Here is a 15,150-nt window from a genome sequence, read left to right as displayed (position 1 = left end):
ATGATAGTTTGATATATGTATACACTGTGAAAGGACTCCTGAACATCTGCTTTATTCTAACGCAAGTATAGGGGAAATGCTTTTTCTTAGTACAGTGGAGGCAAAAATGGAGTTTTCAGAACAATGCTTTTATTTAAGAATTAAGGGAAAACAAAAACATTAAAGCATAGGAATACATTGACTGAATACAAGTGTCTCGTTTGGTCTGAAATCGTGAAAAAGTCACTCTGACTACTTACCTGAGGTAGATTTAGGTTGGCACTGTTTCAAGAGAACCTCCATCCATCCCAGAAGTTACCTTCTAGTTTTGGTTACAGGCTCCCAAGTGGTCCTTTCCAACCTCAGGTTATTCTATATGAGTAATACCAACACCTTTTTCCCCCCATGGTTAAAAGCCCTCAGACCTGTTTCATACCCCCAAAGTTCTCTGTCTGAGGGATGGTCCATTCTTAATTTACTTAAAGACTAGAGACAATTACCAGGAAGATTAGTTGAAAGAAGGGGCAAGTCATTGCCCTGCCAAAGATACAAACTCTGTTCCCTTCTCCAAGTTCTCTCTAATGACTAACAAGTAGCCATAAGGACTAATTTTCATCACCACCAAGCCATACACCCAATACTATTTTAAGAATTACAATTGTCAAACATATACTAGTGATAGGCATGATTTTCACCAAAGAGAAACAAATACATCTTGTGTGTTTTATCACACCGAGCAACTATTTATGGTATAAGAGCTATTTATGAAAATTACTAAAATACATCAGATCAAATAAACTTCTAGGACCTGTTTTCTAAAAGAAGAAAGAAAAAAACACCCTAGAATCAGATTCCTTATTATCACTATGAGCTATATCCTCTGACCCTAAGATTATCAAGGTCATCAACCAGTCATCAGGATCAAAGCTTAGAGCCATACACAAGGTGGCAGTGCAACAGTTGGCCACCGCCATGAGTCCGAACACCAACGCTCTCCGGAGTTCAGGATTTGCTAAGATAAACCAGAGGACTCAAAATACTTATTCACCAAGCCTACAGTCCCAAATACTGTAGAAGTTTTAAGTATTTATATTAAATGTATTTTAATCTGAGGGAAGAAAAAAACCTCAGAAGTGTCCACTTACAGATCCCTAGATTAATTAGAGTATTTCTGGAGAATATTAAAGGTAATCATAATTATTCTGTTAAGTTGGAGATAAGTGCTTATCCTTAAACCTCTGATGAATCTGCTAACTACTTTTCCCTTCTAGCATTTAGAATCCTACATTACAAGCGAAATATATACCTTATATTGTGGTGATTGCAGTCTTTTCCCTAGGAATAAAAAGTATTCTCTTTCCTTGGCAGAACCGAAGTAAATGAAAGGCATGTCATTATGCGGCTTGATTTGCTATAAACAGCAGGATAATGGAGTGGAAAAAAAAAAACAAAACACCAGCTTTTGAGTCATGATTCTCAAAATCAAAGTCTAGCTTCTCCATTAATAATGCATCATGATGTGTTTTACTCTGTAAAGTTTAAAGCCTACTCAGGCTTAAACCTTTCTTTCAGCTTTCCCTTAATTATTTTGCAAGGAGCTGATGAGGATATCTTACCATTGAAAGACACATGATAAATGAAGTCACAAAAGTATGGGTACTAGCAAAAATCATAACTATTATCCTGGAACGTGCATCTCTGAGTTGAGAAGAAATGAATCTCTAAAGCTGAAACTGCAAATACCAGTAATAATTTGAAAGATTTTAGGGAAAGGAAACTTGTGAGGGTATGCCTCAACTCACAAGTAAAAAGCTGAGTATTCTACCTCGTTATGAGGTTGGCCCTCCAAAGGGGAAGCCTTGGGAAGTTTTGATCTATGATAACTACTCCCTAGCTGCTTAGTTCTTTTCACAACCAGCAAAAGGTTCCCATGCTGCTATCAACACACTAGTCCCCATTCCAGCCAAGAATTACAAAATCGACAGAGGCAAAATAAATGTACTTCTTTCCCCCAACAGTAACACATGCCACACCATCTATCTCAAGGTTACAGTCCTTTTCTTTATTGGAGTTCCAAATTTTAAAAACTGTAAGTAAAGCAATCATTAAGTGGTTCAGATAAAAGAAAAGCATCTTTACCTGAGTTTCCCATCAGGCCTACTCTGACCTGCCCTAGCTCCTCCCAGAAAAAGTTTCTGGGTATCTAAAAAAAAGTTTACATATTGACTCATTAAAAGTCATCTCTACTATATGGGTCAACTAACTATGAGAACAGTTCTTCTCATACCTATTAAATGTACAGAGTCCTCAGTTAGATCTCTTACTAGAACAAAATTATCTGCAGAGTAGGTTCTTTGGGGCACAATAAGGTAGGGATTTCCTGCAAGGCTTTTTTTTAGACTCAAGGTTATTTATAGGGTTTTTCACTTATGTGAGTTCCCCAGTATACCACAAAAACCAATCACTGACAGAAGCTTTCCTCATTCAGAGAATTCATAAGGTCTTTCCTCAGATTGTTTTTTTTTTTTTGGGGGGGGGTGCAAACCCAAGAAGGCTCTCCACCTAATGCTTTTGCCACCTTCAAGGTAAATATAGAAATTTTCACCTGTATGGCTTCTCTGATAGGTAAGAAAGTCATAGTTCTGTTAGAAGCTTTCTTCACACTTGTGGGGGTCTCTCCCCAGTGGGGCGTTCTGACGTCCAACGAAATGTGCACACTCTCTGAAGCACTGTTGACACAGGGTATTAAAAATGCTGTCCACCAATGTGAATTCTCTTGGAATGAGAAGAGGTGACCATTGCTAGAAAGCTTTCTCACATTCACCAAATTTGTAAGGTTTCCCACCTGTATGAATCCTCTTGTGGGTGATCAGATACAAGCTTGGACTAAAGGTTTTCCCAAACTCAGAGCATTTGTAAGGTTTCTCATTGGAGTGGTTGATAAGGTTCTGTAAGGACAGCTCTCTGGGCAAACCATTTCTCAACTTCCTACAACTGCAGATTCTCTGGTCCGCAGTGAAATCTGAGCTCTGAGGAAAGTCTGAGATTTGCTTAGAGTTCTTCATCTTAAGGAGTTCTCTTACATTGTAAATACATTTTTTATGGCATTATAACTTCTTGTCTGGTCAAGACATTTGTGAGGCTTCTGATGCATGGGGAGGGCTGAGCTCAAGACCTTTTTCACCCACATCACAGATATATGGTTTTTCACCGATGTGGATTGTCTGATGTTGAAGAAGGGCTGAGCTCTGGTGAAAGCTTTTATCACAGACACCGTATTTATAATGCAGCTCCTCTGTCTGAGTTCTCATTTTCTGTTGGGCAACAAAGTCCATGCCCAGGAGGAAGCCACTCTCACATGCAGACCACTGATGTGGTTTCTCTTCCATGTGAATTCTTTGATGCACAATAAGGTCTGAACTACAGCTGAAACTCTTCTCATATTCCAGGCATTTAAAAGTGTGAGTGTGAGTTGCCTGGTGCCTGATTAGGTTGGCGCTCCGAGTAAAACTTCGCATACATTCTAAGCATTTATACGGCTTCTCACCTGTGTGGACTCTCTGGTGTACAATAAGGTCTGATTTCTGGCCAAAGCATTTCTCACAGGCACCACACTTATAGGGCTTCTCCCCAGTATGAACTCTTTTATGAACAATGAAGGCTGAACGGTGTCGGTAACTTTTCTCACACTTATTACATTTGTAGGGCCTTTCACCAGTATGAGTTCTCTGGTGGCTAATAAGATCTGATTTCCCACTAAAAGCTTTTTCACACTCCAGACACTTAAATGGTTTCTCACCTGTGTGAGTTCTTCGGTGTCTTATGAGGTTTGTACTTCGGCTGAAGCATTTGTCACACTCACTACATAGATACGGTTTCTCGCCTGTATGGCTTCGCTGGTGGACAAGCAGATCAGAGCTCTGACCAAAATTCTTGCCACAAATATCACATGTATAGAATTTTTTACCTGCATGTGTTCTCTGGTGTCCTGAAAGGGCTAAGTGGTGCCAAAAGCTCTTCTCACATTTGCTACATTTATAAGGTTTCTCATAATTGTGGATCCTCTGGTGTGAAATAAGATCTGAGCTTTGGATGAAGGTTTTCTCACACATATCACATCTATAAGGTTTCTCCCCAGTATGGGTTCTCTCACACATAATAAGAGCTAAGTTTTCACAGAAGTTTTGCTCACGTTCAAGGCACTGGTATATCTGATCATCTATTTGAGCAATCTCATGCACATGAATAAAAATCTTTTTACCCTTCTGAGGGCACACATGATATATTTTCCTTTTTTGAGTTCTCTGATTATACCTCTCTTCTGAAGTGTACATTTTCTATGGCTCTCTCCTAGGGAGTTTTCCACTGGTCTTCCTGACCCATCATTTTCTTCACAGTCATTTTCTCGATGAGAACTTGAAAGATACATCTGTTTTAGACCTTTCAGTCATGAGCAGCTCCTCTCTGCAAGTTTCCAGCATCATATATACTAATTCTTTACTTGGTATTTCCAACCCTGTGAGACAAAGAAGAAGTATTATTTATATTCCTTTAACTAAGAAAAAATGCTCAAAATTAAAATTGCTGCAGAAAAGACAGAATTTCTGCATCAAAGTCCACAAGTGCTCTAGGTTTTACAGGGGTTGAAAGCAGTTAGTTTTCCTCTTTGCTAGTATAAAACCAATCAGCAACACATACAGGGCAAGTACCAGGAAGAATTGTTTCTTTAATGAACTCAGGTGATCTCAAAACCAGGATTCCTCCTCTTCCTTTGGTTCAACTGAATAATCAAGACGCCTAATAATTAGTACGCCTGCTCATGAAGAAAACAATCCAAAAGGGGCTATGAGTATGTGTGCAGTCCCTTCTATAGTGAGGTTTGGAAGAAAATGGTTAATGATCATTAGAATTCCCAGTGCAAAGAGAGAGAAAGTAAGTTTCTATGACTATCATCCTAGCTGTGTGATGTCAGGTAAGTTACTTAATCACTCTGTATGTAGTTTCCTCATCTATAAAATGGATTAATGATGGAAATTATCTCACATCATTGAGGTGAATAATAAATTAATCACGATCTATCTCATGGTAAGCACTCTGTGTTAGCTATTATAATAACTATTATTATGATAAAGGGGCCTAAGATTCTGCTTTGATATGGTCGTATGAGCACAAAGCTTGCTCAAAAAGAAAAATCCCAACTTACTGCTGATAAAAAAAAAAATAGGATGACTTTGCTTCCTATTTTACTGAGAAAATCTAAGGAAGCCAAAAACCAAAAACATAAAAAAAACACTTCCACATGCTCCCACCACATCAACCAACCTCTTCCAAGTGTGGTCATGCACTCTCCATCTTTCCTTCTGTTACCACAGATAACAAACTGCCCCTGCTCAATCTAAGGACAACCTGTCCATTGGTGTACTGGATTCCACCCCTTTTTGCCACAAAGACATCACTCCTGCAATTCTATCCTCTCTCTCCTGCAATATCAATTTGTTCTTTCCTATTGGATCACACTAATCAGCAAACTAGCTGTTACCTCTCTCCTAAAACAAAAGCACTAACAAGAAACTTCTCTCAACCACCTCACGCTCGATCTATTGTCTCACTTCTGTTTCTCTTTACAGCAAAATTCCTCAAAAGAAATCAACCTGTTTATTGTCTTTAATTCTTACTTTCCAAGGTTTCTGGAACATACTCCAATCAAATACCCTCACTACTCCACCAAAACTGCTCCTATTAGAACCTACCAGTCCCTAGGAAATCTGACTCCTAGTTACCACTCCGACACACTTCCCTGCTCTTCTCGTGTGTACTGCACGCTAGTCACCTTGGCTTCCTTGCTGTTGTTCAAACAAGCCAGGTCCATTCCCATTTCAAGGTCTTTGTGCTTGTAGTCTCTCCCTGCTAAAGTGCTCTTCCTTTAGATCTTCAAGGCTCCCTCTCTCACCTCACTCAAATCTTTGGTAAACTGTCATAGTCTCAGTAAGGCCTGACTGACCATCCTATTTTAAATTATGACACACCTCCACCCCAGCTGACCCGCACATACAACATTCCTTCTCTCCTTTCCTGTTTTATTTTTCTCCATAGAATGTAAGCCCCTAAAGGACAAGGATTTTAGTTCATTTCATTTGCTGCTGTTTCCCTAGCACCTGGGACAGTGCCTGACACAGAGGAGGTATGTTCACATATAATGAGGTACTTTGTAGCTGTAAAACAGGATGAAGATAACCTTTATGAATTGATGTGGAGCAATTTCTAGGATAAACCGTAAATTTTAGAAAGCAACGGTGTAAAAAAGTATGCTACATTTTGTGTAAGAATGAAGTAGAAACGAGAAACTACACATGTATCTATTCATTTGGCCAAAAAGAAGCTCAGAAAAGAAGAAACTAATGAGTTTGGTTATCATCACAAGGTAGGTGTAAATGGGATCAAAAGGACAGGAAAATGAAACTGGTATCAAAGGGTGGATGGAAAGAGAGTCATACTTCTGTTAGTATATACATTTTTGTAAAACACACATTTTTACTTTTTAAACTGTTACATTTCACATATTCAACAAATACATAAATACATAAATAAATAGAAAAGCAGGGGGAGAAAAAAATTAAAATGGAATACAAATAAAACAAACAAGTCTGTATATCAAATTAATAACAAAACCACCCAGGAGGGGGAAAAATAACTCAAATAATTTTATAATACAGTATTAGGATTATATAAACTCAAACTAAAGATAAAAAGGACTATAAACAATTACTGAACTCTAATTAGTAGGAGTTTTCCCCCAGAGTGGAAAAGGTTCACTACTTAATGTATAGCCTAGGAATGAACAAATAAATAAATATAACGGCACCCAGATGCTTCACTGTCAGCGAAGGGGGTTACAAACACAGAAAAGGGAAAGGCTAGAATGAATTCTGCATCTGTAGTGTTTAACTGGAATTAGAAGTATCAGTATGAGGTCAAGGTTTCTAAGTATATACAGAAAAAATAGAAATGTGTGTATGTGTGAAAGTGTGTACTTTTTTTCTACTAATGTCTAGCTGAGAGGTCACAGAAACGATGAAATCCCAGTAGTAATGAGCACACCAAGCACTTAGAGCGTGGTTTCTAAACACCATTTCCCATTGAAAGGAATCAAGGCTCACTGGAGAAATGGCTAATTCCAGGGTTTAGAAAGTACAAGATGAACCTGGAACATCTTGTTGTGTCAGAAAATAAGGAAGTGCTCAAAAAGTGGTGACAATATGCCAAGTGGACCCAGGAGCCAGGCTGAAGGGGCTGCCACTATACAAATCTGGAACAAACAACATCAAAATAAATAATGGTAGTGATAAATTAGTAACACAATAAGAATCCATGAATCCATACTCATTTAAAAAGTGAATAAATAGTCTGCCGCCGCCATATTGTCTGTGTGAAGAGAGGGGAGAGTGGCCGCCTCCACTGCAGCTTCCACCACAGTTTGAAGGAAACAGTTCTGAAACAAGGTCTTACCCCCAGCTGCCTCTCAACACAGTGACTGCCATCTCTCCAAATGTCAAGTCCAGCTTTGTCCGCCAACCTGTCTGACATGTCGGGACCCATGCCAAGCAGGGCCAGAGTTTACACAGATGTTAATACGCACAGACCCTGAGAGTACTGGGATTACAAGTCACATGTGGTGGAATGGGGAAATCAAGATGACTACCAGCTGGTTAGAAAATTAGGCCCGGGTAAATACAGTGAAGTATTTGAAGCCATCAACATCACAAATAATGAAAAAGTTGTGTTAAAATTCTCAAGCCGGTAAAGAAGAAGAAAATCAAGCGTGAAATAAAGATTTTGGAGAATTTGCAAGGCGGTCCCAACATCATCACACTGGCAGACATTGTAAAAGACCCTGTGTCACGAACTCCCGCCTTGGTTTTTGAACACGTAAACAACACAGACTTCAAGCAATTGTACCAGACGTTAACAGACTATGATATTCGATTTTACATGTATGATTCTGAAGGCCCTGGATTACTGTCACAGGATGGGGATTATGCACAGAGATGTAAAGCCCTATAATGTTGTGATTGATCATGAGCACAGAAAGCTACGGCTAATAGACCGGGCTTTGGCTGAGTTTTACCATCCTGGCCAAGAACATAACGTCCAAGTTGCTTCCCGATATTTCAAAAGTCCTGAGCTACTTGCAGACTTTCAGATGTATGATTATAGTTTGGGTATGTGGAGCTTGGGTTGTATGCTGGCAAGTGTGATCTTCCGAAAGGAGCCATTTTTCCATGGACATGACAATTATGATCAGTTGGTGAGGACAGCCAAGGTTCTGGGGACAGAAGATTTACATGACTATATTGACAAATACAACATTGAATTAGATCCACGTTTTAACGATATCTTGGGCAGACATTCCTGTAAGCGATGGGAACGCTTTGTCCACAGTGAAAACCAGCACCTGGTCAGCCCTGAGGCCTTGGATTTCCTGGACAAGCTGCTGCGGTACGACCACCAGTCATGGCTCACCGCAAGAGAGGCCATGGAGCACCCCTATTTCTACACTGTTGTGAAGGACCAGGCTTGAATGGGCTCATCTAGCATGCCAGGGGGCAGTATGCCTGTCAGCAGCGCCAATATGATGTCAGGGATTTCTTCAGTGCCAACCCCTTCACCCCTTGGACCTCGGGCAGACTACACCAGTGATTGCTGCTGCCAACCCCCTCGAGGTGCCTGTTCCAGCTGCCGCTGGCGCTCAGCAGTAATGGCCCCTTCTGTCTCCTGATGCCTGAGCAGAGGCTGGGGAGTCCACTCACTCCCTTGATGCAGCTTGCGCCTGGCAGGGAGGAGTGAAACACTTCAGAAGCACCGTGTCTGAACCGTTGCTTGTGGATTTATAGTAGTTCAGTTATAAAAAAAAAAATTATAATAGGCTGATTTTTTTTTTCTTTTTTCTTTCTTTTTTTTTAACTCGAACTTTTCATAACTCAGGGGAGTCCCTGAAAAATTATCTGCAGGTGGAATATTTCACGGACAAATTTTTTTTCTCCCCTTCCAAATTCAGTTCCTCATCCCTAAAGAACAAAAATAAACCAGTCTCAATTCTGGCTGTTGCGTTTGGGTGGAGATTTCTTCCCATGCCCACCATTGCTCCCCTACCATCCCACACCTTGAGGGGTTTGTATTTCATGCTCTCCTCCAGAGATTACAAAAATGCAGCTTTTTGAAGGGAGGTGGGAAGGAAGGAGGAAGAAAGGACCCAACCTACAAGAGCAGTGTACTGCTAGTCACTTATATCACTTTACTCCGAAAGTGCTTCAGTGGGGTTATACTGGTGAATCTAGTGGAAATATGTCTTAGTTACACTGAGATGCTGAAAATCTACCCAAAGTGCAGACAGGTCCTGAAAACGACTGTTCAGTATGAATCATGTCTTACTGACCTAACCTAAATGCAACTCACTTATAATTTAGTTTCAGTTCAGTTTAAAACTTTAATACCGTCCCTCCCAGGCTCCTTACCTTGGTCCTCTCCCCTTTCATCTCCCAACATGCTCTACAGCTGGTAGGAGGGGGAAGGCAAAATCTTTTTCAGTTTTCTTTGACTTGGCCCTTTTGAATTCAGTTAGTTACTGTGTATAATTACTGCTTTTTACAAAAGAAAAAAACACTGTCTATGTTGGTTTCATGCTAGCAACTCTTGAAGAGCTAATGAGAGACGTGGCCACTGCATTTTATTTTAAGCTTTCTACCTTCTTTTCCTCCTACCTTCCCCTTCCCTCACATGCCATCCATTGAGAAGACCTGCCCCTCAGTCTTGTAAATGTACCTGAGAGGTAGGAGCAGAGCCACTATTTCCAGTAAAACTGAAATGGTAGACCTGTAATTGTGGGAAAACTAAACTCTCTTGTTACAGCCCTGCCACCCCTTGCTGTCTGTATATACATAATACTTTGTCCTTCATATGTGAAAGATCCAGTGTTGGAATTCTTTGGTGTAAATAAACGTTTGGTTTTATTTATCCCCCCCCCCAAAAAAAGTGAATAAATAGTGAGCGAGAAGGGAAAGTTTTTTATTATATTAAAAAAGCCAACAATTAAATGTAGAATAAATGATGGAATTAAAGACATCACATGTCCAATGAAGAGTAACAACTGTTTCAGGCAAAAATATAGTGGATGAAAGTTTTATGAGAATCATGATATTTACACAATCTGAATATATCTCCCCACTAGATATTTAATAATTACAAAGACAAAAGAAGTAACTTCACAGTATAGAAACCTGGAAGACACCACCTTAACCAAATGATCAGAGTTAACATCACCAGTAACAAGATATATAGTTGCCTCCTAATATGATGCAAAGAGAAGAACAGAACATCACTTCTGTGCTATCTTGCCAAAAATGTATAACCTGAATCTAATCATGAGGAAACATCAGACAAACCCAAACTGAGGAAAATTCTGCCAAATAAATGGCCTAAACTTAAAAGAAAAAAAGTCTAAAGACAAAGTCTGAGGATATGTTCCACAATAAAGACATGAAAATTAAATGAAATGGGTGATGGTGGAATGGATCCTGGACAACAAAAAAAACTTATTTTTCTTTTCCTACAAAGGACGTTAGTGGAACAATTGGCTAAACTCCAATAATGTCTGGCGATCAGATAATAGTATTATATGAATGTTAATTTTTTGACTGTGATAACTGTAATGATAATATAAGACAATAGCCTTGTCTTCAGGGAATAAACAATTGAGTATTTAGGACAGGCTTTCTCAACTAGAGTTCTGGCAAAGAACGAAGCCCTACAGAAAATGACTTGAGTAACTATTTTTTCAATTCTCCCAAGGATGGCATGTAGCTAGTAGCACTGAACACACATGGGAGAGAAGTTAATTCATTGCATACCTATTACTTCAGGGCTTAGCATGTCTTAGGACTTTAGGGCCTAATTCTCTCGTAGTTTGAGATGAGGTATTATGTCTATAACTTACTCTCAAAAGGTTCAGAAAAAATGTACATATAGGTACATGTATGTATAGAGAAATTAGTATAGACAGACTTATAAAACAAACATAGTAAAATGTAAACATTTAGGGGCTGTGGGTGAAGGGTGTATGGGTATTCTTTATATTATTTTATAACTTTTTTGTAAATCTGAAATTACTTCAAAATTTAAATGTATCTTATTTTGTTTTTTAAGAACATGGGAGCTGAGGGCTTCCCTTGTGGCGCAGTGGTTAAGAGTCCGCCTGCCAATGCATGGGACACGGGTTCGAGCCCTGGTCCGGGAGGATCCCACATGCCGTGGAGCAGCTAAGCCCGTGCGCCACAACTACTGAGCCTGTGCTCTACAGCCCCCAAGCCACAACTACTGAGCCCACTGCCACAACCACTGAAGCCTGCACGCCTAGAGCCTGTGCTCCGCAACAGGAGAAGCCACCGCAATGAGAAGCCTGTGCACCACAATGAAGAGTAGACCCCACTCGCTGCAGCTGGAGAGGGACAGCGTGCAGCAAGGAAGACCCAATGCAGCCAAAAATAAATAAATTAAAAAAAATATATATATATATATAAATTAAAAAAAAAAGAACATGGGAGCTGAGAGTTAGTATATTGTGATAGTTAAAGCTGAATGTTCAAACTCTGGAATCAGATTTTGGCTCAACTTCCCACTGTGCTCTTTTGTAGCTATGAGAACTTGGGTAAGTTACTTCCTTCAGCTTCAAACTTCAATTTCGATAAAATAACTAAGATACCATTACATATCTTAAGGAGTTGCCATGGGAACCGAGACACTGTCAATAAAGGACGTGGCTCAATGCCTGGGTCTCAACAGATGCTCAATAAATGGTAGGTTCTATTATTTTCTTAATTCCATCTTCACAGTCACAAAAACACTAACATTTCTTGAGCTCATCCTCTGTGCCTGTCTCTTATGCAAAGCCTTGTTCAAAATCCATTTAAAAGAGTTAACTAAATAATAAATAATAATCAGTTAATGATTAATATGAAGATTAAGCAAAAACCAGAAAAACATTTATGGAGAATGCTAGGAGGAAAAGGAAGACTTTAGAATCACAACTAAGTAAAGATATGCATCCATACAGACAAATAGCTACTCTAAGATGCTGGCTGTATGGGAGTTTTGTCTTTTAAAAGGTGTATTACTGTTAAGGTCAAAAGGAGAGTAGAGTGGAAATAAACGATTCTGAGCATGGTCATAGCCTGGTAAATGAATTACAATATTCCCTAATTTTATCAGCCCAGGGTATCATATTTGCCCTAAATAGCCAATCAATTGTAGGGCACCAAGGAAAAAAATTAAAAATAAGGAAAAAATTAAAAATAAGGAAGTCTTTTAGAGGTCAGCACCTAGAAAATAAAATACAGTCTGGCTGTCAAAATTTAAAGTAATCCATGACACTTCCCTAGTTCAAAATACTATAACTGCTTCCTACCACTCTAAGAATAAAACCTAAAATTTTCACTGCGCTGCATAATGTGGTACCTCTCCCTACCTTCAGCCTCACACAGCACATCAGAATCTTTACACTTGCTCCTTCTGCCTAGAATGCTCTCCCCCCAAGTAGCTTGCTCCTTTATTTGATCAAGTCTCTGACTGAAAATTATTTCCTCAAAAAGAGGCACACCCTGACTACTTCATCTAAAATAGCTACGTCCCCTTAGCCTGTTTTACAATATTTCTCTTCATAGCACTTATCATCATCCAACTTTGTGGTATATATCTTATATTTGTTAACTTGTCTCTCTCCTACTAGAATATAACTTCCATTAGGGTTAGGACTTAGTCTTTTGTTCACTGTAATAGTCCTAGCATCTAGAATACATTTGTAGAATGAATGAAAAATATGAATGAATATCAGAACCAAAAAAGAGCCATCGTCATCCTCTAAGCCTCAGTAGCAATATAACAGGCTAGGCTAGTAGCCCTGGCTGGTCCATCTGGCAAACCCAAATATATACTTCAAGTCTTAGCTTCAGGGTACCCTTCGCTAAGAGGTTTCTCTTACCTCTTCCTAGGAAAAGACTGGTTCTCTCTTCCATGGCTAGGATCAGAGTACACAGAATAGGCAGACAGGTTGAGTACAGAACTTCAAAGCCCAAGGCTACCCTTACAGTTAAAGGATGTACGTGACAAGCAGATAAAGTCGATAAAGTGTTATCTAAAAAACTAGATAATGATTACTGTATCAGGTCCCAGGCTAGGGATTGCCTCATTTATTTTTCATTGATTACATGGATTATCTCATTTAATCTTCCCAAGATTGTAAAATAGGTATGAATACCAATGTTTTCGCCTTACAGATAGAAAACCTGATGCTCAGGGCAGTTAAATAACTACGTAAGAACTCACAGCTAGTAAGTAGCAAAGCCAGTATCTAAATCTCCATCTTCTGACTCCAGGGCCTGCTTAAGCATAGGGCATACTGCCTTTTGGGGGCTGCAAATCAATCACAAAGGAATTACTAAAAGCCTATTGTGAATAAACCTGTTGAAAAGGAGTAGAAAATACACTTAAATTCGTAGGACAGGACTCGGTTTTAGCACTCTGCTATCTCAGGAGCTAAGAAAGGGTCATGTATCTTCTTTCCATGTATCTTCTCCCATTCCTCCTTATCTCCCCCAGTTTCCCTCTCCTCCGCCCTCAAAAATCCACCGTTTATATAGAAACATACAGCCTGGTATGTTACTTACCCTAACAACAAAGACTCAAGACTATCTTCCTTTTGGCTCCAAAAGGTCTCTAGTCCATAACTATTCACAACACTCAATTCTTCCCTCTCCTAAAGGAAAAAAAATCAATAATGTAGAAATTTATAATTTTTGTGAAATTTATAACTTTTCTGAGGCTTGGACATCAAAAAATTGGTTCCATTTACTCCCCAGTCTGGTCAGTATCTTTCAACCGTAACTTACCTCTTCCCACCTTTCCTTACATTCTGTTTTCTCCTGCGAGAAGCACCTGCCACTGGTAGCCATCAGTTCCTTCCCAACAGCTCTAGACAAAACATCGAGAATCCCTCTGGGTAATGACTAACCTTAACTTCATAATAAAGCCCTGAGTCCTGTTCTACTTGTTTCAATTTTTACCTCAACTTCTGAGATCAATGACCCATTCTTCTACCACTATAAACCTCAAGATGCAGTTGATAAGGGCATATGATACAAAGCTATATAGAATGCCTGTTTCCAAAAATGGTTATGGAATGATTAAACAAACCAGATTTTTGTGCATACAGATTCGATGCAACATGACCAATCTCTGCCTTAAAGATAGGGGTGGGCGGTGGGTGGAGAACATTCAACGTCCTTGTTTTGTTTTTTCCCCCCAAAGTGAAAGATACACTTAGATCACTTAGAAAAGTGCCTGGCAGTGTTTACTATTATCTCCAGCAACGATAGTACTAAGCTTCTCTTCCTTCAACTTTTCATTGACCTCCTTTCAGTCGTCGTCGCGGGGGGGGGTCCCAGACCCTGCTCTGTTGCGAGGACCATAGGCTGCTCCTACCAGGCGGAGGCCGAGGGGGTCTCCGGTCCCGCAGAACCCCTCCCCCGATCCCTGGGCCCCGCAGGCCATGCCCCTCCCAGGCCCCGCGGGCCGCGCTTACCACGGCAGCAGCCGGCGCCGCCTCTCCGCCTGGGACGGCACTTCCGGTTACTCTCCGGACACTCGGGTTTGGGTTTCCCGGCGGCCGCAGGCTCCGGGCGGTAAACCTAAGGGCCCACCTTCGGGAAAAGAAGGAAAGCCAACCTGGGAGGCCGACGAGAGCCAGAAGCAGCCCCCTTTGCGTGGCTCGGCGAGGGCAGTTAGGGCCAGGCCATCCAGGGGGCGCTTTAAGGGCCGACAAGGCCAGCTACCCGAGCCCTTTCAGCCTAGCTGGGAAGCGGCCGGCGCAGCCCCGCCCCCTCGAATCACATGATCACCCCCTGTTCAGCCACTAGGGCGCTCCACCCCCGGCCTCTGGGCCAATAGGGGCCGAGCCTCTGGACAGGGGGCGGGGCCCTGGGGCGCCTGCGCCCCGGGGCCCTTGGTGTTTCGGGGCGGAGCAGTGGAGGACTTTATTTAGGAATACTTTCTGATGCTACGGACGTCTGGGGGTGACGAGAGGACCCCACTGCCACCTTGTCTAAGAAGAAGCAACCCTGTTTA

At 40.7% G+C, this 15,150-nt stretch overlaps 2 protein-coding genes and 1 pseudogene across 5 annotated transcripts in view; 2 read left to right on the top strand and 1 right to left on the bottom strand.

Moving 5' to 3' along the window:
- Positions 1 to 15,150, top strand: part of LOC103004316 (uncharacterized) — a 353,565-nt gene that overhangs the window by 235,806 nt on the left and 102,609 nt on the right. The gene's annotated exons all lie outside the window — the stretch shown is intronic.
- ZNF322 (zinc finger protein 322) lies at positions 108 to 14,901 on the bottom strand. Of its 4 annotated transcripts, XM_057554191.1 has the most exons (4): positions 14,609 to 14,901; positions 13,917 to 13,998; positions 13,695 to 13,783; positions 108 to 4,495 (listed from the first exon to the last, which is right to left on the bottom strand). In XM_057554191.1, the coding sequence occupies exon 4, from the start codon at positions 4,311 to 4,313 to the stop codon at positions 3,105 to 3,107; it is 1,209 nt and encodes a 402-aa protein (XP_057410174.1). In that variant the 5' UTR covers positions 4,314 to 4,495; positions 13,695 to 13,783; positions 13,917 to 13,998; positions 14,609 to 14,901; the 3' UTR covers positions 108 to 3,104. The 4 variants fall into 4 exon arrangements, with proteins under 4 accessions (XP_057410174.1, XP_057410177.1, XP_057410175.1 ...); XM_057554194.1 differs by lacking the exon at positions 13,695 to 13,783; XM_057554192.1 differs by lacking the exon at positions 13,917 to 13,998.
- On the top strand, positions 7,441 to 8,812 carry LOC103002467 (casein kinase II subunit alpha-like; annotated as a pseudogene).

This window comes from Balaenoptera acutorostrata, chromosome 10 (assembly GCF_949987535.1).
Source record: "Balaenoptera acutorostrata chromosome 10, mBalAcu1.1, whole genome shotgun sequence".
Lineage (NCBI taxonomy): Eukaryota > Metazoa > Chordata > Mammalia > Artiodactyla > Balaenopteridae > Balaenoptera > Balaenoptera acutorostrata.
Note: the sequence above shows the minus strand (reverse complement) of the source record. Positions and strands in the feature narration are given on the sequence as shown.

Excerpts from the sequence above, each read along its gene's own strand:
- ZNF322 (XM_057554191.1), bottom strand. The coding sequence starts at position 4,313 with ATGTACACTTCAGAAGAGAGGTATAATCAGAGAACTCAAAAAAGGAAA.